The 26612-nt window shown below is 38.1% G+C and overlaps 1 protein-coding gene across 1 annotated transcript in view; it reads left to right on the top strand.

The window, feature by feature from the left end:
- Positions 1-25669, top strand: part of ppp2r5eb (protein phosphatase 2, regulatory subunit B', epsilon isoform b) — a 42929-nt gene extending 17260 nt beyond the window's left edge. Inside the window, exons 3-14 of the mRNA XM_039651975.2 lie at positions 11857-12053; positions 17003-17104; positions 17617-17709; positions 17803-17933; positions 18021-18080; positions 20468-20576; positions 20666-20719; positions 20804-20854; positions 20993-21112; positions 21358-21485; positions 25084-25185; positions 25294-25669. Of these exons, the coding sequence (XP_039507909.1) occupies positions 11857-12053; positions 17003-17104; positions 17617-17709; positions 17803-17933; positions 18021-18080; positions 20468-20576; positions 20666-20719; positions 20804-20854; positions 20993-21112; positions 21358-21485; positions 25084-25185; positions 25294-25393 (1247 nt within the window). The 3' untranslated portion in view covers positions 25394-25669. The remainder of the gene's footprint in view (positions 1-11856; positions 12054-17002; positions 17105-17616; positions 17710-17802; positions 17934-18020; positions 18081-20467; positions 20577-20665; positions 20720-20803; positions 20855-20992; positions 21113-21357; positions 21486-25083; positions 25186-25293) is intronic.
- The last annotated feature ends 943 nt before the right edge of the window (positions 25670-26612 follow it).

The following is a 26612-nucleotide window of genomic DNA, read 5'->3' as shown; positions in this document are numbered from 1 at the left end:
ATGTAGCCAATCACAGACATACGTGTTGATTTATTGAACGCATTGGCCAATCAGAAGCATTTACGATGAAGAAGCATTTACTCACCGCTCAAAAGAAAGTAACATAGAAAGTAATAGAAATAACTAAGTTAGTTGAGAACGTCAGTTATATAACGACCCACGTATTAAAATGGTTGGGTTTAAATCGGGCTCTGGCTCATAATTAGAAGACGACATGCACTTTTGACGACGTCCACTCGCTTTAACCTCCTCACACACAGGTTCTGCTGGATAGATTTACTATTTATTGAAGGAAATCGATAAAAAAAAACCTACACCTTTTGCTGTATATCTGGTGGCGCAACCCCAAACACAACATATTTTCGCCATAGATTCAACTTTGATCAACAACAATGATTTTAACTGTCTAACTGTTCAGCTGCCGGCTGGATCTCTTCAGTTAGTCAATGGAAGCCGCTCGCGTTCTGCCACCCGGAAGTATCGCGGTGCCTATTGTTTACAAACATTCTGAAATGCCCTATTGAGTCATCATAATAAAGCCGTTAAAGGGCCTGCCCACATATCGTGTCTTTTGCGCGCTCAAGTTCGTTATTTCATATGTAGGTGCGCGGTAGCCTATGCGCACTCATCTTTTTTTTCCCCCAAGTATGTCCGTGCCGCATCGAGATAGAAACATCTCAACTTTTCAGAATGCCATATTGGTCGTTCAGCTGTTTAAGTTAGCTTTAGGCCGCATAGCTTGCACTCCACTGTCTTGTCGTCTTTTTTTTTTTTTTTTTTTGGAAAAATGCAGCCAGACAAAAGATTTAGATTTCTTGGACATTTAGTCGACTAAAGCAAAAATGAGTAGCGTTCTAATTCAATGAATACAGCAAAACTACCTATTCCTCACTGAGCGCGAAGCAGCAGCGCAGCCAGCCGTGCGGTTCCTGAGTGTTCTCTGTGGTGTGCTGTTACAAAATAGCCTAAATTAATGCATTTAAAATTGGGGATAAAACATAGGCTAATTATATTTATAATACAGTAAAATATAACTGCTTATAAAGGAATAAATATCAACGAGTAAATCAATGAAAATTTCTTACTATTGGTAAAAAACTAAATGAAACAAAAATATGTATATTGGTCGACCAATAAGAATGTCAGTCGACCAAGACGGCATCGACCGATTAGTCGACTAAACAACTAAAGTTGACAGCCCTAGAAAAACCGCACACTCTAGTGTTACGTCATACATGTCCACACAGACGCGTTTCAACCTAAGCCATCATCAGTATGAGTTATAGAACAGTAGTTAATTTGAATTATCAAATGAAAAATCGTGATTGTGCAGCCCTGACAGAACTGCAAGCCTGTTTTCCCTGCTGCAAACATGGTTTGTTTAAAGAGACTGACTTATTTGACCAAATAACCTTTGAGTCCATATCAGTGGGTCCAGTGGTCAAACAGGTTGATTTAGTATTTGTAGAGTGTGTCTTGAGTGGCTGTTGCCGAGGTAACCGCCCTCCCACAGAGGCTTTCTCTGTTTACCTCTCATCATAAATGAATGCAAAATACAATCGTTCTCTCACCAGAACAGACGACAACACTGTTGTCAGACTCGCCTGTTTCATGTCAGACTGTCACTACATAGCCTATAAATAACACTTGTGATGCATTATTAAAGTTATTGACTTCAGATAAATCTATTCAATTATGGTAGTAGAAGGAGTGTCTAAAAGCATTTTCAATGACCTTTGCCCCCTGCAGAATGCTCAGTAAGGATTATGGGAAGGGATCAAAGAACCTCACTCGCTCCAGGGGTCGCTCCCCCAAAGGTCACAGAGATGGTGTGTGTCGTGAGTTATGTGACTGGATAATGCAGTAATGCTTTAGCAAAGATGAGGTTCATGGTAGCCTAGCAACAGTCATGTGCATGAGGACAACAATAATCAATCATGAAATATAATATGTCCAATACGTATAGAGTTTGAGATTTAGAGTTTGGGAAGGTAGCCAAAATATGTAACTTTGCATAATGTTTTGTTGCTGTACATTGGCAGTTGTGTATATGTTAAATAATGTGTTGTTTATAAGGTTTAATGCATATTGAAAAAAAGTTCAAATTATGTCAATGTTTCAAAGCTGACTAGACAGGGTACAGAGCTGTTACAGAGATACAAGTCCATATAGACAGTAGTAGGGCTGCCCCCTAATAGTTGACTGTGCATTAGTCAACAAGAAGATGCTTGGGTGACTAAATTTTAACTAATCGGTTAGTAGTTGCTGAAAACAAAAACTTCACAGGTATTGGCGAAGTCACACAGTGGCAGATAACAAACATATCTGGTCCACGCTGCAAAATAATGACCTCAAAAAGATGATGCGTGACCTCAAACATGATTTATACACGTTAGTAGAAGCCTAATGTTAGCTAATAACCACTTATGTTATAATGTCTAATGTTGGTAAATGTGCACCAATATTTGGCTCATTTCTATGTGTTTTTGCAGATTGTGGAAGTTAAATCAGTACAATGTTTAACTTGATTTCCACGTCTGTGCCATCACCACACATTTTCTCAAAGGCTGGCATCATTGTGAGCAAGACATGGAGCTCACTTCATTCTCATAATATGCAAAGATACAAAATAGAGAGGGTTAAGGCCATTGCACACTGAGTACGAAATATTCGTATGCGTATTTTCGTGTTCGTCAGCCTAAAAATTCGTCACGCATAGAAACCTTGCACACCGAGTCCGTTGCGTATTTATTAAACCTTTGCGGGGAAAAAACGCAAAAATACCAAATGGATTCGTCAAGCAGTGAGGATGATTTTTGCCCTCTCTCTTATTGAAAAGAGAAGAAAGAGAAAATATTACGTCCATCCAATCCTGAAATTGCGCCAAGAGGAAGGAGAGTTCCTTATCAAGGAGTTGCGAATTTATCCTGAGCGATTCAAAATTTACCTCAGAATGTCAGTGGGACAGTTCGATGCTTTGCTAGCGATTCTGGAGCCACATATTAAAAACAAGACCACCAATTTCCGTGAACCAATCGATTCTGAACGGAGACTGGCAGTGTGTCTGGTATGGACACACACACAAACACACACCCGCGCGCGGCCCGGTGGAAGCGCTGGGCAGACAGAACAGCTAGACTGTTTATTGTGTATTGTGTATATATTGTGCCCAAATAATACATTAGTTATCGAATAGGCTGCTCAATCACACCTTATTCGATCCTAAATTTCAATCTGATTGAAAGGGGAGGTTTATTAATTTCATAATCCAATATAGAGAAGAGAACATAAACACTTGATTGAATTGAAAACCGAAACTGAAAGCACGGCGCATATGTTCAATGATTTGAGGACGAGCTCCCCCGGCCCTGAGTTGTCAAAAGACCTCTCAAAGTGCTGGCTCTGGATGCGAAAAACGCAGAAAATCGAACCCGATCCGATTAATTTTATGACGGACGAAAGTTTCGGAGGCGGTGTGCAAGCGTGACTGACATAGCGTGATGAGGTCGAATTTTTTTTTTAACGTGCGAAAATTTCGGATGCGAATTTCGGACTCGGTGTGCAATGGCCTTTAGTCATGTAGGCTGTTGCCTAATTGTCCATATTGTTTAGTGTGGCTCAGTGGTTCATGTGGGTTGTCTACAAACCGAAAGGTTGGTGGTTCAGTCCTCGGTTCCACCTGACCAAGTGTCGAGGTGTCCATGAGCAAGACACCTAACCCTAGTTGCTCCCGACGAGCTGGATGGCGCCTTGCATGGCTGACACCGCCGTTGGTGTATGAATGAGTGTGTGAATGGGTGAATGTGAGGCAATATTTAAAGCGCTTTGGTGGCCATTAGGTCTATGAAAGCGATATATAAATGCAGTCCATTTACCATTTACCATTTTCAGTTTGTTGCTGTATTTTATATGTATTTTATTTGGTTGTGTACTGACCTCTGAAAAACAAAGTTTTCATTAAAGGAGAACTCTGGCGCAAAATAAACCTTCGGTCTATTAACACCTTGGTACCTACTCAACCATTCTCTGAGATTTGATTTCACGATAATTGAATGTAAAGAGTTTTATCTCTTAAAACTGTTTAGCGTATAACACTAGTACTGGGGGCTTTTAATAAGTAAAAAGTAATCGCTAGTTAATACCACTAACAAGGCTCAAAATAGCCCCACACTAACACGGTAACATAATGAGGGTCCATACATGCAAAACAAAGCATTGAGAGCTGTGTAAGTGTACAGACCGTTTAATAAGAAGATACTTTATAAAGACAGTTCACTTCGTGTATACAGACAGGAGCCATCTTTGGAAAACAGTCAAGACAAGTCAAACCACGAACGACGTGCCAAGTGAGCTGAACTGTATGAAGTTCAGCGAACTTCTGAACTGTATTAACGGCGTTCGTGGTTCGACTTATCGAGACTGTTTTCCAAAGATGGCTCCTGTCTGTATACACGAAGTGAACTGTATTCATAAAGTATCTTCTTATTAAACGGTCTGTACACTTACACAGTTCTCAATGCTTTGTTTTGCATGTAGGGACCCTCATTATGTTACCGTGTTAGTGTGTGGCTATTAAATGCCCCCATATACTAGCGTATATGCTAAACAGTTTTTAGAGATAAAACTCTTTACATTCGAATTATCATGAAAACAAATCTCAGAGAACGGTCGACTAGATACCGATGTGTTATTACACCAAAGGTTCATTTTGCGCCGGAGTTCTCCTTTAAGTGTTAAAGGCTATACTTGTCCGTCTCAGGCATGCATCAGTAAGAGCTGAAGGATGCAGATATGGGGCTGTTCATTTGCAGAATATCAAGTTGATCTCTAAACTATTTCAGTGTTAAAACTCTCCAACCTCAAGTCTTACTGTGTGGCTCAAGGTGAACATTTCAGACCTGTTCATAGGCAACAGTCGCTGGTCTTTTGGGGCTAATTTTATGCCATGCAGACTATTAAACGTTTGGTGTTCTGTGACATATTCAAAATTGGGCTGCTGATTTGTCATCAAGATAATGTTATCTATCTGGCTGACGTAGATGAGGGTTTGCCGAATTTGCAAAAATTTGTCTTGAAAGTCTGAGGAAGAATGCTTTGCTAATGTTTTGCATAGTTATTATGGACATTATAGCAATGCAAATTATCCACTTTTTGTAAAGAGATTTTTTTTAGCAAGTATCAAATTGCATTGCTAAAAATTATTGAGCCATGCTGATGTGTCTGTGATGATAAGGAATAATTCACCCAAAAATGAATGTTCGGTCATCATTTATTCACCTTCACGTCATTCTAAACCTGTATTTATTTAATTATTCTGTGGGACGCAAAATATACAGTATATTTTTTTTTAAAGAATCCTGGTGGGAACAAACCAAAAGAGACATTTATTAAAATATCTTTTGATGTTCCTCTTCCATAGAAGACGGTCACTAAGTTATGGAATGACATGATGTGAGTAAATGAGGACGAAATGTGCGTGTTTGTGTGAACTGTTCCTTTAAGAAATGAACAATCAAAATAATCATGATGAGGGAAAGAACAAAAGCAAGTCAGACAGCATTAGATAGTGTCATGTCGTTGGATGTGTGTACACTCATTTTGGATAAAACTATCAAACAGTAGATGGCACTGTCATCACTTTGCTTTCCTAAAGAGATTTGCAGCTTTTAAAGGCATTGAGTGATGTGGTACTTAGTGTTTAGTCCACTCACTTCCTCTGATCTGTCAACACTGAACCTTTAGAAAAGAATTGAGGACTTTACCTATTAGTTTCAACACTTGTTGATCCTTTGAGTCTATGTTGACTAGTTACAGATCATGTGACTTCAGTTGCATTTAATGCTCTGCTCTGCTGTGTGCTTTGCATGGTGATGACTTGTTCACATACAAGCCAGAATAAGAACAACCGTTCAAAAGTTTAGGGTCGGTAAGATTTTAAAGTCTATCCTCACCAAGGCTGCACTTACAGTATATGATAAAGAATGCAGTAAAAACAGTAATAGTGTTTAAAAAGTATTACAATTCAAAATAACTTTTCTATTGTGATATATTTCGAAATGTAATGTGTTACTGATAGCAAAGCTGAATTTTCAGCATCATTACCCCTGTCTTCAGTGTCACATGATCCTTCAGAAATCATTCTAATATGCTGATTTGGTCATCAAAGAAACATTTATTTTTATTATCATCTTTTTAGGATTCTTTGATGTTCAAAGGGGCAGCTTTTATTTTAAATGAAATATATTGTAAAAAAAATACACACAAACATATATATTTTAGGGCTGTGCAAAAATTAATTGCGATTAATCGCATCCAAAATAAAAGTCTGTGTTTACATAATATATTTGTGTGTGCTGTATATAATTATTTTGTATATATAAATACCTATGCATGCATGAATATATTTAAGAATTATTTGTGCTTAAATTCTGTATATGTATATAAATACATAATATGTATTATATAAATATAAATATTTTATATACGAATAATAACACATTTTCTTAAATATATACATGCATGTGTGTGTATTTATATATACAAAATAATTATATACAGCACTGAGCACACACAAATATATTATGTAAACACAGAATTTTATTTTGGATGCGATTAATCGCAATTAATTTTTGCACAGCCCTAATATATTTATATATACATCTATAGAATCAAGTTTAATCAGTTAAAATGTCTCTGTGTTTAGTTTTTAATTCAGCTACAGCGATCACTTGATATCGTTGTCCATATTTAAGAGTATAGAAGTTATTGCTGATACCGGTATATTGTCATACCCCTAATTAAAACAATAATGTTATTTCATTTTTAAAATCAGTTATCGTGACTTCAGGTATATTGTGACGCTACTAGTCTTTACTATTACTTTTTATAAATTTCATGCATCCTTGCTTAATGAAAGTATTAATAAATTTTAAAAAAAAAAGCTGCCCCCATACTTTTAGGTGGTTTTGTACAAATTGCCTGAGACTCTTAAAACAAACCAAATGTTGTCCAGAGGTGAACAGAAAGTATAAGTGAGAGGGATGTGACAACACAAGCAACATCAATAGAGCTGGCCCTATGCAAGCTTTTGTTTCTCAGCTGCGTGGGACACTTTCTCCAGCTGGCCGTCAGACTGCTGATTCTGCATGACATCTGTCATTTTACACAAGGTAAACAGTGCCTCGCCAACAAGTTGACTACTTTTCCCGATGACTAGTTTAGTAAAAATGAGAAATAATATCTTGAAAAATATTCTTCATTTAAAGTAGATGTTTTTTAATTATAAACACTCATTTGCAGTTACAGTCTCAGTCTGTGTGGTCTGTTCTTGTGTTGTTGAGCCACATGTTCTGGCTGCCATAGATACATTTCCAGCCCAACGAGTTGTCCAACAGCGAGGCCTGTAAAGTGTAACACATGCAGACAAGTCATCACGGTCTGCACTGTGGCTCTGACCTTGTGGGCTTGAGTTTAAAACGAGGAAGGCAGAAAATAGAAAGTTAGACACAGAGCCCGTCCGTGTTTCCGTGGGCTCAGCTTCGACACCTGATCTCATGGGCTTCTCTCTGGAGCTCTGTGCACTGTACACAACACACACACACACACAAGGCTTGCAAACAGTCACCTGTGATTTTTTTTCTTTTTTAAATCCTTTCCTTGGAGCGGTTGACGAGTGTGAATCCCAGAGAAAGTGAGGGAGACCTGTCTGAGTGAGTGATGGAGAAGCGTGGGTGGTCATGGTGTATTTTGTCATTCTGTTGATGTCTGTCGTTAAGCATGTTGTTTGGTGTTTTGGGTGATGATCTAACTCTGTGGTTAGAACCAGCTATCCGGGAGTGTCACTTCAGCTTGCTCAATCTACAGGGGCACTGCAAAAATCTGTCTGACAGCACTCAAAAATGAAAATATTGCCCATTTCATAAACTAATTACTCTGTATAATCCTTCTAATTCGAAAACTAACTTAATTTTCTCAATTATTTACCCCATAAGACCATACATTTCCTCCTTTTGATATCCTTGTGCTTTGCGTGTTTGTGCATTATAAACAAATGGCACCAACCAATATTGAAAAAAATTATTTTTCTTTTTTTTTTTACTTAAATCTGTTCATTTCTCATATAGCTGAGCCTGATATTGCATATTTAATTGTGGTTTCAGTGTTCATTTTCTCTATTTGTCCATTTAGTTTTAACCTTATTATAGGTTCAGCTAATGCTTCAGCTAAAAAGTTCTTTTTAAAAACACTAATAAATTAATTGAATAACACTGTTGTATAGTAATACTTGGAAAACTTCAAAATGAATATCCATTTTTCATACTGTACTACTTTGTTGTAATGCCTACATTACATTCATTTGTAACAGTTTAGATCACATTTGTACTTGTCTGCCATTTATTTATTATCAGCCATAATATCAGCTTTTTGAAATGGACAAAATGTTAAAATCTGTGCATTACTACAACCAAGTTAACATTTTTTGTAACTGTAGACTTGCTGTTTCCATCCCAAGTGAAAAAGACTCTTTAGATTCAGGGAACTGTGTGTGTGTGCATGTGCACGTTTGCATTAAATGCATACAGTACATTTCCTTCTCAGTCTCTGGCTCTGCAAATGTCACCTGCTGGTTCCACCTGTCGGAACAACTCACGCGCACACTCTTGCACATGCATTACTTCTGTGTAAGTAACTAGACACACAACTTTGTAACCAGCAATCTCTCTCTCTCTCTCTGTATGTGTGCATTTTAAAACAAACAAACAGTCTCTCATAATGTAATCCAAGACCACCGTTCCATCGAAGTGGGGGTTTTCCCCACCCAGGCTTTTAAAGTGTATGTGTGCGTGAGGCATCACCTTATATGAATGTGTCCCTGCATCTTGGAGATCTGTTTCTCTTTAATGTCTCTGAAGACCTCACTGCACACCTTCTGTTTAGTTGATTACGCTTCAGACTGTATCTTTAATATCTCAAAACCTTTTGGTGTGTGGACTGACCGACTCTTAAACGAACAAGCAATCAATCTTCTGGACACAAATGGAAAATAACTGCAAGTGATTGAATCACCTATGCCAAAATGACTGTCATTGTGACTGTGAGTGCATCTAAATTAAGCAATGGTGCAGATGTCCTTCCTCTAGATGTGAGAGTGCTTTACAGAAAAAAGCTCATCTGAATATTCCCTGCTGTTCTTGACTACCCGGTTACCTATAGCATTTCTTGCATTCTTGCGTTCAGGTTTAAACATTCTGTGGACCCAGCGTTGTTTTTCAGAGAGCAAGTTGATCTGTCAAATATCTGTAGATCTGTGTTGGTTCTTCTGTATTTTCAATTAAAGTTGTGCATTCTTGTACGTCATTTGTAGAAGCCATTTACTTTTTGTATGGTTAAGATCTCATGATGCTAAAATTGGAGTTTTATGGCTATTATTCCTTTCCTTCATGCTGCACAATTATACCTGTAGACAATGTGAAACAGAAGGCATTATGCAACAATACATACATTTAAAACGATTGTAGGCACATGATCTCTATTACATTACATGTTTAACATAATCAGGCTAGATTGATGTCCAGCTATAATCTTTTGAACCTTTTCTCCAAGTTTGTATAAAATATCACATCTCTTGGCTTTTCAAATAGGAGATCATTTATCTGTAATGTATTTAATCACAATTAAAGTTATTTATTAATTAAATTAAAGTATTTAATTACATTAAAGTTTTAAATATATTTTTATGGTGTAATACTTTCACATTTAATGTCCAAAATGATGTAGACAGAACATAAATACAGTATATTTTAAATATTTTGTTATTGGCAACTTTTTTTACAAAGCACTATAGGAACGAAGGCCAGTATCACTGATATACAAGATTTTTTTGTTTCTCAATTGTTACCATTAATTATAGCCATTCAACATTGCTGTATAATTGAAAGCTATTGATTTTAGCATTGATTGGATTTAAAAAAATTTAGAGAACATTTAATTTAAGAGAACTTATAACAATCTTCACATGCTGTAAGCCCATAAGGCGCTATAATTTTCGCAATCACAGAATTGCGGAATTCACACTTTGCAGTCACGGCATAAATGAAATAGATTCATCCTTATTAAAGCTACAAAAGTTATTCAGTCAAGAGCAGTGAGTGATTTTTTTCAGATGTTTATGTTATTTGATAACATTTATCACCGACAACAGCAGGTTTATTAGGCTGCTGTCACTTTGACATAACGTGAATCTGACATCTATTTTCTCAACTCTTTGCGTTCATTTGCGTTCATACTCACCCTCACATTGTTCCAACCCCGTAAGACTTTCGCTCATCTTCGGAAAACACAAATTAAAATATTTTTGATTCAATCTGAAAGCTGTGTCACTCCTCCATAGGCTTCTGAGGGATTAAAGTCCCTGTGAAATCAAAATTGAACCTATTTACTTTGTTGGTGCATATTACTAGTCTTGTGGTGAACAATTAATCCGTGCAAGTAAATATATTTTAAAAAATGTTTTACCTTGGTAATCTTTAATCAAAATCTGAAAAGTTACTTCCGGTCTGGAATGCTTTTTTCTGATTACGTAGGTTTCACAGCTTGGGTGGGGAAACGCTTAACCACTCCCCTCAAACCGTTAGTTTGCTATGAGCGAGAGATGGAGAGGAGGAGCGCTAGAGTAAAACCCTGCCCTCTGTTCAATATTCCGTTTCACTTGGAAATACGTCACAGCACTGGAGAAAAATCGTTTGCAACTTCCGGTTCACGGGGACTAACACTTAAACTCATTTAAGGCTGTGCTTACGAGGATACTGATCAAAACTGGAACATTTGTTTTAGATGTTTGTTCCCAGAGAGCCACTTCACAGACTGCACTTTTTTTTGCTCTTGAATGGCTTTTGATAGCACTTGATTGAATGTAGCACAGCCAAAGGATGAGAGAAAAAAAACAAACAGATTCTGCCTTAATTGCATTAAATATATATTTTTTAACATGTTAATTTTGACAAACCTTATATCTGTGTATAACTTTAAATAAATTTTCCAAATTAATATTGTTCGGCTGAGAAGGAAAATATAGAGACCGGACCTCTTGAAACTTTTTAATTGAATGCCTCTGCTTTATATCCTTAATCAGTCATCAGTTCCTTCTAAAGGGTCAGTTAGGGAAGTTAGTCAATTTTTAAATCATCCTTTTCAATTCCTTTTTTTTTCATTGTATAAGTTCCCAAGTGTGGTTGTTTTGGGGCTGTTTGCAGTCCTTTGTTAAAAAATAAATAAATCTCAGTGCGGGAAACTGCTCATCCAACAATTTCATGGGGTGTTTTTATTGTAAGTGCTAAATGATGGTGATGGTTCAAATTTTAAATTAAAGTATGGTGGTACTAACTCAACTAAACTAGTGTCCAATTCTCAAACCACAGCACTAACGTGCTTCTAAATCAGCATTCTCTCATGTGTGCGGTTATGTCAGCAAATTGGTTTTGAAGACTCTGGGAAGTTTAGGCTTCTCGCCCTTCCTTTCCTGTCCACTGATTAGTTTACATATCGGAGTCCTCAGTTCTTGAATAATGGAAAACTGCCCATTGTGACGTCTGATGACTAACCTGGTGTAATCCTCACATCCTCAAATCTTTTCCTCTATTCATTAAATAGAAATGGGATCTTGTCTTGTCTGGCATGTGTTTAATAAGTTTACGCACTAAAACGATTCCCTTTATTAGCTTTTCTCTCAGGCATTATCCGAGTCAGGTGGTGTTTGTATGGAAGTACACCCCCTGAAGCTTTTATCGTGAAGTTTCAGCAGGGCATATTTGAACTTTTTTTTTCATGTTACTCATGTGTGTGTTTGGTTGCCCACAGACGTCTCAGCTCAGGAGCAGCCAGAGTTGTTCCTGAAGAAACTTCAGCAGTGTTGTGCTGTCTTTGATTTCATGGACACTCTGTCAGACCTGAAGATGAAAGAATACAAGCGCTCAACCCTCAATGAGCTCGTCGATTATGTCACAGTCAGCCGAGGATACCTCACAGAACAGGCCTACCCAGAGGTCGTCAAAATGGTGAGTGAAAAAGTCACCTGAACATTTTTCATAGTACACCTGAACACTTTTTTCATAGTATAAGTTCCCAAGTGTTGTTGTTTTGGGGCTGTTAGCAGTCCTTTGTTTTACCCCAGCTTTAAAAAAAAAAAAAAAAATCTCAGTGACATCATGTATTATCTATCTGTGGACAGAATTCATAACTTACCTACTTGTACACTGCCTCCGAAACTTTCGTCCGCCATAAAAAATAGGTTTCTGTGTTTTTCGCATCCGTAGCAAGCAGTATGAATGGTGTTTTGACAATTCAGAGCCACTGAATCACGAATATGAAAAAACACATACGAAAATTTCAGACTCAAGAGTGTGCAGTCCGCAAGCAATATGCTGATTTGTTGATTGTCAATGTTAAAAACAGTTCCACTTAGTGTTGTCAAAAAACTCGGTACTTCGGTACCAAGTCGGTACTAAAAAAAAAAAATGTTATGCTACCAGCTTTTCTAGGTACCGAGTACCAGGTTAATCCAGTTCTGTTCTAGACGCGATGTCTGAAACGTGCACAGTTGCGTCCTCTTCATAACGCTGATATGCTCTCTCTCTGAATCCACTTGTTGAAACGAAAGGAGGAAAGAGCCACATATGGAAATATTTTGGATTAGGCTAATGTCACGTTGCCATAAGAGGCCGATTACATGCAAATTCGCAATTTCAAATATAGGCGCGATTCAAGCGCGCTCATAATAAAAACTCGTTGGCGTTGCATAGCAACGACAGACGCCGCGTGAGAGCAAACGCTATGGAAAGAATAAGCACGCGCAATAATATAATTAAAAAACACGCGCGACATGTGAACGGCCTCTAAAGTGCTTTCGGGCTAGTTTTACGAGTACATGAGCACAGTAGTATCCACCCGACACCAGAGTACTACTGGTATTAGTATTGCCATTTAATGTCAGTGCCAGTTCTAGGCGTATTCTTGCCTTTATAACTCAGCAGGTTTAAAAAGCCTTTTTAAAATTAAATATGAATGCAGTTTTAGATTAAATAAAAGGACAGTCAAGTCAAATAAAACATGTTTTATGGTAATGCTACAAAGATACCATTCATCAACATTACTTAGTTATCAACACATTGAGTGAATAATATATTTTTACAACATTAATTAATGTTTGAAAATGTTATTTATTACGAACACCTGATTGTTCATGTTTGTTAACTTAATTCATTGTGCATTAAATAAATAATGGATTAAAACTTTACAAACAACTTTAAAAATGTGTTAGTGTATACTATTGTTTATTTTAGGTCATTTTATCTAATCTTTTTCTAAAGTGTTTATAATACAAATGTACAGTTTCCATACTTGTAACCGTGATAAACACTTAAATATATGTAAATTTAAACTAAGCTTTGGTACCGAAATTGGTACCGAGAACCGTGAATTTTAACTGGTATTGGTACCGAATACTGAAATTTTGGTACCGTGACAACACTAGTTCCACTGCTGAATATTTTTGAGGAAGCCATAATAAATATTTTTAAATATCTTTTTGGCATGTTTAATCCATTTAATGCATACTTGCTGAAAAAAGTTTTAAGTTCTTTGAAAAAATCTCACTGACCCCAAACTTTTGAACGGTAAGTGTCAATCTGAAGTAAGTGACACCCCAATAATAGACTGGCATGCAGCAGAATTTCTTCATAAAACATGAAATTTCTAGAATTTTTCATCTGTTCAAAACTGTAAATTAGGATTATTTTTAAGACATTATACAAGACTCTAAATTTGACTGATAAAATATAACACAGACAAATACGGGCACGCACTCACACCAGCTTGACTAATACATTACTAACCTGTGCACACTGGTTCCCATAAGTTGCACAAAGCCAATCTGGTTGAAGCTGTGAGATTTCAAAAAAGCTTGTCTTTTTGTGTGAAATGGGCATCAGACGCAGAGTTTCCGCTAGAAAAAAAAATGGTTCTGTTCAAAGTGACCGACAGAGTTTTTGTTATATCGCTTCTGAATTAGTCAAGTTGAGGAAAACTGGAGGCAGGCTATGCAACTTAAAAGAATTACATAATCAGGCCGTATTGAATGCAACATGTTTATTAGCCTATAACTTTCAAATATACGGAAAAAAATCAACGCCAATTGTTTTTACTGTGGTTTCACATTCATAGTTTAACAAACCAATCCCCCTTCCCCACATAAAATATCTGAATTGTAACCTATTGTTTTTACTCAAGCGAACTTAATTATACACTCTCAGTATGTATCATTTAGCTGGTAACATTCAAATTGGCCTCCGTGAAATGACTCCTTGTCGAATGAACTGGAACAAACAAATGACTAGGCCTATAACATTGTCTTGCGTCATTTTAGGCTACTTTTTACGCTGTTTTCCAGTGCTAAATTGGGGCCTGTTCACATAGCACCTAAAATCACGTAGAAAATGATAGGTGGGCCGCGTTCTCCTTTTTCCAAAGCGCTAGGGTGGCTGCACTCCGGAGGCGTCTGTCGTTGCTAAGCAACCATCAGCTACGTGACCTACGGTGTGCTTGGGGCAATCTAAAAAGTGGCGAGCCGCGTCCTGCTCGCCACAGTATTCTATTCACATTATGTGTATATTACTATATGTTGCACTATAGCAGTCTTCTTTGTTGCCGTTTACATCTCTTACCACTGCTCCTGAAGCCAAAATACTTCCACACCCATGACTTGACGCCAACTCGAGTGCTCTGAAGTAACGCGTGCAAAGTAGGGCAATAATGAGGTTAGCGTCATCAGCAGTTTAGGAATAGGTTGTACGTATATGTCGGAGCTGATGCTGAAAATAGACAGGCAGCAAAATAAACGCATTAAACTATACTCTTGCCGACGTATCAATCTATCAAATAGTCGGCTGTATAATCGATGGATCGATACGAATCGATTAATATTTACACCCCTAGAAAATATACTGATGAGTTTAATGAAGTTTATGGTACATCACACAAAAGATGAAGCGTCAGCTTTACTCACTACTCACAGTTTTATAAACACACTTCCTTTCATTATCATCAACATACATCGTGAAGTACACAGAACACTACAACTAACAGTAAACAAATATATACACACCTTTTCAGTGGGTTCAAACAGGTAAACTTTACAGTGATGTGAATAAGTTTGGACACCCATGCTAAAGTTGCCTAAAAAGAGGAATAAAAAATCATCTTTTGGATATTGATCTTAATGCCTTAATTAGTAAAATGAGGAAAACTCCATCCTTTAAGGACACAAATTTTCTTTGTGAATGAATAATGTATCATTAATAAATAAATGTTTTTCCTTAAAATACAGGGTGCATAAGTCAGGGCACCCCTATGTTAAATTCCCATAGAGTCAGGCAGATTTTTATTTTTAAAAGCCAGTTATTTCATGGATCCAGGATAATATGCATCCTGATAAAGTTCCCTTGGCCTTTGGAATTAAAATATCCTCACATCATCACACACCTTCCACCACACCTAGAGATTGGCATGGTTTTACTTCAGTTAGCCTAATAGCTGCTTTGATTTGCATTGAAAGATGATCTTATGGAAAGTACCCCATGCCAATCTCTAGGTGTGGTGGAAGGTGTGTGATGATGTGGGGTCTATTTTAATTCCAAAGGCCAAGGGAACTTTATCAGGATGCATATTATCCTGGATCCATGAAATAACTGGCTTTTAAAAATAAAAATCTGCCTGACTCTCTGGGAATTTAACATAGGGGTGCCCTGACTTATGCACCCTGTATTTTAAGGAAAAACATTTATTTATTTATGATACATAATTCATTCACAAAGAGAAAATGTGTGTCCTTAAAGGTTGGAGTTTTCCTCATTTTTCTAATTAAGGCATTAAGATCAATATCCAAAAGATGATTTTTTTATTCCTCTTTTTAGGCAACTTTAGCATGGGTGTCCAAACTTATTCACACCACTGTATATCCATAAAACGACTCAATGAGCTGTCATAAAGTGCACACTCTAACTTTCATTGCTGCCGTGATCAACTTTAGGCCTATTGCTCCTGAGACTATAAGTTGGGTCACGAACAGTTGGTACTGATCCATCCTCGAGTAACAACTGGAGTAAATCTGCTATGTTCGTTCTTACATCCAACAACAAACCACCTCAGTCACTTAAGGAGATATTCTTGTCTACAGCTGCTCCGGCATCGAAACAATGGCGGACCGTGTTTAGCTCACTCAGGGCGGGTCTACGTTAAAACCTCCGTGTCCATCAACAGTCGTGGGAGGGGCTTGTGCAAATCTGTCGCATTGACGGTGCTTATGATTTATGGGGATTAAAAAAAAAACACTGGATGGATTTTTATCATTATAGGGTGGTTTTGTGCACACACTGCCATGTAAATGAATTTTGCATAATAGGTGCCCTTTAAAGGTGCACTGTGTAATTTTTAGCGGCGTCTAGTAGTGAGGTTGCGATTTGAAATCAACAGAAGTTACTGTTGCCAACAGGAAAAGATGTCGTCGTCTGAGACGGCAGAGAGTAGCCAGTTAAGCAATGATGTTTCATTACAAAGATAAATTAAGAAATTAGGTTTACTTGATTATTCAGTAAAACGATGCTGTTGCGAATGTTATTGTTTACTTGTCTCTTCATTGTGTCAGTGTTTTATTCGCTGATAGTGACTTTAGCTAGCTTCTTTGGATGAAGAATAACATTGTGACGAAACGTGTTTGTCCGTTGAGGGCTACTGTAGAAACATGTTGGCGCAAAATGGCTATTTCAATGTAAAGGGAGCCGCGTGGCGTATGTAGATTGAAATGTCTCATTGTAAGGTAATAAAAACATAACGGTTCACCACTATTATATTGCATTTCTGTCAACAGCTCTTCCTAAATATTACACAAATTCACCTTTGAGTTAAGTTTTTTTTCCATGTCTCATGGTTATTATATCTCTCTCTTTCTCAGGTGTCCTATAATATATTCCGAACTCTTCCCCCCAGTGACAGTAATGAGTTTGACCCAGAGGAGGATGAACCCACTCTAGAGGCCTCGTGGCCACATTTACAGGTGTGTGTGGATGTGGTGGAGGTTCTTGAGAATATTGTTGTGTACTTTGGTCCCTTTCTCCTTGTGTAGAGCTCCTGTCTGTTTTATTTATTTCAGCATATTTGTCTGTGTATTTTTGAGGGTTTGTACACACACTCTGACCCTCTGTGTGTGTGTGTACTCACTGTATGCTTCCAGGACTCCTTTAGAAATGAGATGCATATCTCAAGGAGAATCTTCCTGGTAAAACTTTTCTCTTTCATATTGTTATTAAACCCTGCTTCCTCATCTGGACAAAAAAAAATCCAATATTGAAAGTCACATTCCCAGATTTGCTCCTTGTCTTTTTTTCTTCCAACCTCTTATAATGGCAAAGACCACTGGTGGCAGTAGCAGTGTGTCCTGTGACTGTGTAACCTCAGTCGAACCATAACCTTTGACCTTTCATTTTCTCTGCATGCATGCTGAGTTTAAAGAACTCTCCAAATAACACAAACTCTCTCTCTCTTTCTCTCTCTCTCTTCTCTTCTCAGCTGGTGTATGAGTTCTTCATTCGCTTTTTGGAGAGTCAGGAGTTTCAACCCAGCATTGCCAAAAAGTACATAGACCAGAAATTTGTCTTACAGGTGAGGATATTCTTTTTAAAATATAATCTCCTCAAATCCTTTTTTCTCAGTAACATTTGTTCATAATTTTTCGTCCATCTGTTGTCCTGTCAGCTGCTGGAGTTGTTTGACAGCGAGGACCCACGGGAGAGAGATTACCTGAAGACAGTCTTACACAGAATCTACGGAAAATTCCTGGGACTGAGAGCTTTTATACGAAAACAAATTAATAATATTTTTCTACGGTGAGGATCTAATATGACAATTGACATTTATATTTGCACATGCGGGAATGCAGCGCAACCATTTATCTCTGTGTCTCTCATTCATAGTTTTGTTTATGAAACTGAGCACTTCAATGGAGTCGCAGAATTGTTGGAGATTTTGGGCAGGTGAGTTGTACCTCTTTTGTACTTTTTCAGTCACAATATAAAAAGTAGTTACAGATCATTTCTTCTGTATTGTTAAATGGACTATTGAAAAAGAAACCATGTAAGGCGATCCGTCTATCCATCGGTTGTTAATGGGCTGGAGGCAGATTGGAATGTAAGCTTGCAGTCAATAGAGAGTATGTGCGTGTCTGCGTGATGTCACTGTCGACCGGAGTGACTGCGGTTACGCCCACTGAGTGGCAAAAGACTTGAGTGGCAGCATTGGTTTTCAGCGTTGAATGCCACGTTGAACACACAATGCACAACTAATATGCCAAAGAGCTTTGAGATTGACTCTATAAATACACACGAGATCTGACAAGAGATCTTTGGTATATTTTTACAGACTTCTGAAAGCTACTGAAAAGAGGCAAAAGGATCGCTGCAATTTATAGAAACATCTGGACTCCAGATAGCGAAAGTTATCATTTTGTGTCAATATGCTGAATTTTGGGGTAAAATCATACCCTATATATTGTATTGACAACTCAACAATTAAATATTTGCCACGATATTAACACGACCTGGCTGCTTGTCAATATCCATGGATCACTGGATCTTTGGTTAGTTAAAGAACACTATATCGAGTCCAACCTTCAGATTAAATTGATAATTGCAGTTTTACTCGCATTTTTGCAGTTTCCCCTATTAAATCCAGTCAGGCTGCAGCTCTTTTGCCACTCAGTCTGGGTGAGGGGACATGTTCTGGCGGGAAAATGACGTCAATGCATAACCTCTCCCGTAAGAGAGGGGCAGGATTTAAGCAAATGATTGGAGAAATCTGGCATACCAGAGAGAAGTATGATCTATTACTTCGGCCCAGTTGTTCAAAAAGTTTAATCTGGGTCAGATTAATCAAAATTTGAAAATCCAATGTTTTGATATCCAGGATCAAGTGATCCATCTTATTTTTGTGCTGGTTTTTCAAAGCAAGATGGGATTGGATCATGCTGCTGATCCAGAGGCACAATTTTTCAGATTACCAAATCTAGATTAGCAGTGCTTCAAACACATTTTACAAAAAGAAAGAATACAACATAAACAAACAAACATCCTTTTACATTTTAAATTTTCTTTAAACAATCAGAGCTCTACGGAGGCACAAAAGGGACATGTTGGGGCAAAATGTATGATGTAGGAGAAAAATCATTTATTTTAATGCTTCAAAACATTTGCGTGAGAACGCTAAATCATTAAAATAAATGTTTTTCTTCCATCTCAAGATTTTACATGACCCACAACAAAAACAAGCAAATAAATAATCAATATGGGATGCAATTGTTTTAGTGATTGAAAAAAACTGAAATTAAATATATTATTTTTGATAATGACAGCTGTTTTGGGGATTATTTTATCTTGCCAAATTTGTCTTTTTTACTTTACTGTATACTAAAAACTGAAAAGCTTAATAGGTAGCCTAATATGTACTTGTATTTTTTTTACTGTTAAACTAATCAAGAGCTAAATTAAAATATAAATTTGTGTATAAAATTACATGATATAACCAGTTTTATTACATTTTTGTTCCCAAAATCCACCCTTCTGCAGGGATTAGGAGAATCATGTTGTTTTTTTGTTTTTTTTAAAGTTTTGAACAACAAAATTTTGAACAAAACAAGATTGGATTTTGTGCTCTTAATCTGATTTCAGAATCCTTTTTGTCTTTTGTTTTGATCAAGTTTTGATCCAATCGTTTCGATGAAATCCGATCCGAATAGGTTTGAACAACTAGTCCCAGAAGATTGAGTTATGACATTTTTATTAAAAATACAGCCAAAACCTTTTTTTTAAAGATCATTAAGAAAGCATTTTAAGCATTTAGTTTTTATTTTCCATTGTTTTGTATGCAATATCAGTCACTTGACATAAATAATTGCAGTTAACTAACTGCTGGGATTTTCTTTTACATGAGATGCGAGTTATTCTTGATCACCAAAACATGTAAATGTTAGAGGGATGGTTCATCTGAAAATAAAGTATTTTATTTACCGTTTATATGTTTATTTACATGTTATTGTAAAACCACATGACAAGCAGAAGTTTCCATACAGTAAATGCATACAGTCTCCAGGGCTCCATAGAAAGGGTTAGGGTTAGGGTCACTCATGTGATTGTTCTTGGCCAGACAAAAGCTTTTTGTGAGGAACAGGCTGTAATTAAATTGTTATTCACTAAAGATCTTGACATCCGCTGCAGATTTAGTCAAACTTGAGAACTGAAAGGTTATAGGAATTTCCCTCAAATATGATTAAATGGCACTGAGTTTTGCATTGTGCTGACTGTAGAGGTAAATTTAGGGTTACCCAATCAGAACTCTATTAGTGAAAGTTGTGTTTGTCTCCTGTCAGCATCATCAATGGCTTCGCTCTGCCGCTGAAGGCCGAGCACAAACAGTTTTTGGTGAAAGTTTTGATTCCTCTTCACACCGTCAGGAGCCTCTCGCTTTTTCACGCACAGGTACCGGTGCCCATGCTTTTTAAAACATTCGGATGGGTTTACTTCCTGCAGTCTTGATCCTGTCAATTAAATGTTTGTTGTTTTCACAGCTGGCGTATTGTATTGTACAGTTCCTAGAGAAAGACCCGGCGTTAACAGAACCAGTAAGTGCAGTAAACGTACAAAGCCTTTCACTGATCATCTCTCTTTTGTTTAACCAGTCTTGTGTTTTCCTCTTCTTTTAACAGGTTATCAGAGGTCTGCTGAAATTCTGGCCTAAAACTTGCAGTCAGAAAGAGGTGAGCTGAATAGAGCTAATTCACAGCAAGAGGTTGATCGGTCATGATTTCAGGACAGTGGAAGTGTTGATGACGATTTAGGATGCATTCACTGTTTTTCTTCATACACTGATTTTCTGCATTGATGTGTGTGTGTAGGTCATGTACCTAGGAGAGTTGGAGGAGATTCTGGATGTGATTGAGCCCACGCAGTTTGTGAAAATCCAGGAGCCTCTTTTCAAACAGATCTCTAGATGTGTCTCCAGCCCTCATTTTCAGGTCTGCACAAACCCCCTCTCGTCCAAGACTGAATTAGTCTTGCTGCTTGCATGCTGAATTAGTTTTATTTTCTTATGATATTTCACAACAAATCAGTTTTCACTACAATTTGACCAGGTTTTTTTATGGAGCTGACTGTATCAAAATGCTTATCAATGCATGTAGCAATTGCTTGCATCAAGATGCTAAATAAATACTACATCATGTTATGGGCTTAGACTCCATGTGTTTCTATGTGTGTCCAGGTGGCTGAGAGAGCTCTGTACTACTGGAATAATGAGTACATCATGAGTCTGATTGAGGAAAACTCCAATGTGATTCTTCCCATAATGTTCACAAGTCTGTACCGGATCTCCAAAGAACACTGGAACCCGTGAGTCAAAGCCACACTTTTCTGATGTTATTGAACACCAACATTGGCAGTCTGTGAGACTTTCAAGAGTTCGTTGGAGCCTCTCTTGTCCTAATCACATTTCCTGCTTTTTCCTCAATTTCCAAACTCTCTCAGGACACTATTGGGAAACCCATAAAAATGTATTTAATTAATTAAATAATTGTTAATTGATTCAATTTAAATTAAGTAATAATAAATAAAAAAGTGGATATTGGGATGTTGCTTATGTGGATGCTTTATTGGATAAGTTAATTTAGTTTTTTGTATTTTATGTCAAAGTGGCTATGTTCACTACTGTATGGAAGCTTATTTCCACCTAAATAAAAAAATAATTGTGACTTTTTCTAAATTCTTTTAGACTTTTTTTTTTTCTCACAATTATGAGTTTACATTTCACAATTCGGACTCTGTTTTTTTTCTTTCAGAATTGCGAGATAGTCAGAATTGCGTGATATAAAGTTGTAATTGCGTGTTATAAAGTCAGAATTGTTAGAAATAAACTTGCAATTGTGAGAAAAATAAAAAAGTCAGAAGTGCGAGTTTATTTCTTTCTTCATAATGCACAATTGCAACTTTATATCACGCAATTCTGACTATAACTCGCAAATGTAAGGAATAAAGTCAGAATTGCGAGATGTAAACCCACAATTGTAAAATGAAAAGGTCGCAATTATCTTTTAAAATGTTTTATTCTGTGGCGGAAACAAGCTTCCACACTACTGTTCACTACTAGCCTGGGTTTCCCCATGCTGCCTTGCAGCAGCACGATTTTATTCACGCTGCTAGGCAGCCTGGACACCACGAACAAATTTTCGCCTGAGATAGGGAACCAATCCCAGAACGGGGAGGGAGCAGCAAGACGATGACGACGTATATGCGACACACCAAAGCAGTTTGTTAAGTGCGAAGTTATCTTTTGATACAGCCTTTGTGTACACTTTTACTAAGTCTCTGACCCATCGTCTTCTTCCTCGTCTAATTTTCTGTCGCTCTAAATACGTCATCTAGTATCTTTGAACCGATTGGCTATGAGCTACGTACAGGCGCATCTGATAGATATTCATAGCACCCAATAATACGGCTCTGGGCATTCGTAAACCACGCCTCAAATACGAGAAAATTAACTTGTGGTTTCCAGATCACGTCTTATTCTCAATGATACGTGATCTGGCGTTAGCCAGGCTAGTTCACTACTGGGGTCAGTAGATATTTTTATTTTTTTTTAAAGAAAATAATACTTTTATTTAGCAAGAATACATTGTTGATCATAAGTCACAGTAAAGCCTGGTTACAAAAAAATATGTGTGGAAAAATAATTACTTTAGAACTTTCAATTAGGGATGTCCCGATCCGATCCACGGCATCGGTATCGCGCCGATACCGGCCCAGAACGCTAGATCGGAGATCGGAGGGGAGAAAAAAATATGAGCGATATCCAGTTTAGCGGCGCAGCCTGTCACGTGATGATTGTTGTGTTTAAGCACAAGCGCAGAGAATCACTCTCGCTTTTGCGCATGGATTCTAATGTAATCGGATGATTCCACAAAAGCTGCATTTCAGTCTTTTCAGAAATTCATTGGCTATCAGAAAATAGCGTCATTTCATTCTCTATTGCAACTGGATAGATAAACTGTCACTCAAAGAGAGAGCGAAACTGGCGCGCGTAAAGTTTGAAGCGAAATTTACGCGCGTGACGCGCGTCAGAATCAAAATCCGTTGGCGGTCATTGTTTTTATGTCGACCGAGCATTCATCAAGAGAGTTACCGCTCTGTATTTACTCTGGAGAGCAGAACAGCGGCGTGGGGATCATCGTCGCCGTATATTTGTGTCCACCGGACCCTTCGGAGCCGAACCGTTTGGCGAGTTTCACCATTCGCTCGCTCCAGGAGCTGCGCTGGATGACGGCCGCTGTCAGCGGTACTTCCGCCTGTCACGCGCCCAGTTTGATGACCTGTTGTCCCGCATCTGAGCGAGGATCACCCTCGCCCGGCCCCTCATCCATCTAATCTAGCTGTCATTTATTTTTGTTTTGATAATTAATAGAGCCAGCCTTCAAAAGTTATTAACCTGTCCTGTGATTTTTTTCTCTCTCTCACGTCCAGACACGAATGTATGCACATATGTTGATATATATATATATATATATATATATATATATATATATATAGCGCGCTATGTATGTTATGCGCGCAGTATGTCTCGCTCTAGATTCCGGGAGATTTGAACTAATTTGCGGGCATCAGGGAGATATCAATATGCGGGAGACTCCCGGAACTTCCGGGAGACTTGGGATGTCTTTACAACATAATACTATTTCTAGATATGGAATGAATAACATTCAATACAAAATGAACATGTCTCCATATAGAAATAATGTTTTAAGTGATGAAACATTTGCTTTGTTGTGCATAATCCCACCATGCATTTAGTCATATTAACAAAATAATTTATTGAAGCATCCAGACACTTCACCACGTGAGCAAGCAGCTAGGCTCCTGATTGGTTAACGCGGCGCGAATTCACGCCAAAGTTCAGATTTTTCAACTCGGGCGGCAGACGCGAATTCGCGTCAAACGCGTGAATGCACAACGCTCAATTCGCGCCAACTTGACGCGCGAATGAGGCGTATTCGCGTCTTCCACGCCGCGCTCCACGCCTCATTCGCGCCGCAGGAATTTTTTTTGCATTGACTTAACATTGAAATCATTCGCGCCTGACGCCCTATTCGCGTCCGGTGTGAACGTAGCATTAGTGCGTCGAAGTTGTGATAGCGCTGTCGGCTAACGCGAAATGCTACTATTTACATTCCATGGATGTTTATTCATACAATTGTTTTGGACTAAAAACTTCTTCAAATTGGATTGTATGGACGCTTTACAGTGAAACCAAACCATTTTTGTTGGAATGTGGACTAACAGATGGCTAATTGGTAAGTTTCTTCCAGTTTGTGTTGGTTTGTTTTGGCTGTTGGTGGTCTGACAAAGAGACAGATTGTGCCCGCTGTGTTGATTGTATCTTAAAATGGTTTACGTCGTTCGAATCACGAGTTTCTCAGCTTTCCAAAGATATGTATTATGTTTACTTTTGTGTTTGTTTTGTTTTGTCTTTCACAAAGTTAAACCTATAAACCACCCTGTGGGCCGTATACGGCACGTCGGACCACGAAAAAAAAAATATCGGACTAATATCGGTATCGGCAAAAGCCAAAGGTGCGGCATCGGTATCGGTATCGGAAGTGAAAAAGTGGTATCGGGACATCCCTACTTTCAATTCATCATAGAATCCTGAAAAAGCTTTAAGGGTCATGTGACACTGAAGACTAGAGTAATGGCTGCTGAAAACGTAGCTTTACCAACACAGAATTGTATTTTGAGTTATTGAATTATGTTGAGCAAACTTTTAAATGGTAGCGTTCACTTACAGCCTTCATGTAATGATCCAGTATACATAAACTGTCATCACTGTCCAGCATTAATTGGATATTGCCATCTGCTGGAGTAAACATGTCCTGTCCTTCCATTTCTAGTGTTACAAGTGCTTTAAGTGGGCTGATTCTTTCTCTTTCTCCACTTTAAGGGCCATAGTAGCTTTAGTCTATAATGTTCTGAAGTCCTTCATGGAAATGAACAGCACTTTGTTCGATGAACTCACGTCCACTTACAAGTCAGATCGTCAGAGGTGAGCTGTTTTTTTTCCGATTCTTTACTCTCTGGTTTGCGTGCTGCTTATGCATGTGGTGTTAAACATACCTCCTCACTTTTATTTTCCTTATTTGTCATTCCTCAGAGAGAAGAAGAAAGAGAAGGAGAGAGAAGAGCTGTGGAAGAGGTTGGAGGATCTGGAGTTGAAGAGAAGCCTCCAGAGTGACGGAATTATTCCCACTTAATGACGCGCCTCTCCTGGACCGCTTTTTCCCCAACGCCTCCACCACGCGCTCGGAACGTTGGCCACTTTTTTTTTTCCCCTTTTCTGTATTTGTGCGACTTACTTTACCGTAGATTCACCTCGTCAGTCTCATTATTTCAAAAGCACTGTAAATAACTTTATTTTATCCTCTTTTTTCCCCCTTAAAAATATTATGCCGAAAAAGAACGTGACTAGAAAAGTAAGTTAAAAAAGAAAAATAAGCAAAAAGAAAAAGCAAAAAAAAAAAAAAGAGAAACCCGCACTGGAGTTGGAAGGACTTTGAATAGACAGTAGGACTGAAACGAACGACTGCTGTTAAGAAAAACAAACAAACGGAGAATCTCAACCTACCAATCTGACTTACCTCGCCCATCCAACACCAGCCCAATTCTCTCTCTTTCCTCACTTCCTGCCCCATCTCTACATCCCATACTCGCCCACCTTTTCTTTGCCTCTTCATGTCAGCGCTCTCTGAATTGGATCAACATTCGCCACCTGAGTGTCCTGAATATTTGAAAGCAAATAATAACTTTATCCATTAAAATCTGGATAAATGCAGCAGGTCTGGATTGTAGACTTCTCCAAAGGGAACGCAAAGGACACTATGCAGTAACCAGCAGAGAAGAGGAAGTGGACACAGAATCATGAATACACACCAGCTCATTCCCTCCCCCGACCTTTTCGTTCTTTTTCTGTCCAAATGTGCCGCCCGGTACACTCATTTGGGCTCTTAAGCACCAGTCCGGTACTGGTCCCAGTGAATGAGAGACACACACATCTGAGGTAGTGTCTAGAATTCCAGCAGCAAAACCAGAGAAGCTTGTCACGAGAAATGGAACTGCACGTTCGTTCACACACACATTCTGCATTCGAGTGTGTGAGGGAGTTTCTTACAGTGTTAAGTACCTGTATACTGTATCTGAATGCAGTACTTTGATACTCTGTATCTAGTAGAACCTTTAGCGTATTTTTTGTTTAGGAGAATCCAGTATATGATGAGGAAAGATTGAACACAGCCTCTTGGGATTTATCTTTTCGTTCTTTCTTTCTTGGGTTTCACTTCTAATTTGTTTTGGGTTTAGTTTTTCTGTCTGGAATTGGTTTTGTTTTTTTTCTTTTGACCAAGTGGAATTTGTTCTCTCTTCCTTTTTTTACTTAGTTGCTGATTGGGGGGGGGAGTGAGAGGGGGGGTTGTGGAG

This window comes from Pimephales promelas, chromosome 11 (genome assembly GCF_988280905.1).
Source record: "Pimephales promelas chromosome 11, fPimPro1.hap1.1, whole genome shotgun sequence".
Classification (NCBI taxonomy): Eukaryota; Metazoa; Chordata; class Actinopteri; order Cypriniformes; family Leuciscidae; genus Pimephales; species Pimephales promelas.
Note: the sequence above shows the minus strand (reverse complement) of the source record. Positions and strands in the feature narration are given on the sequence as shown.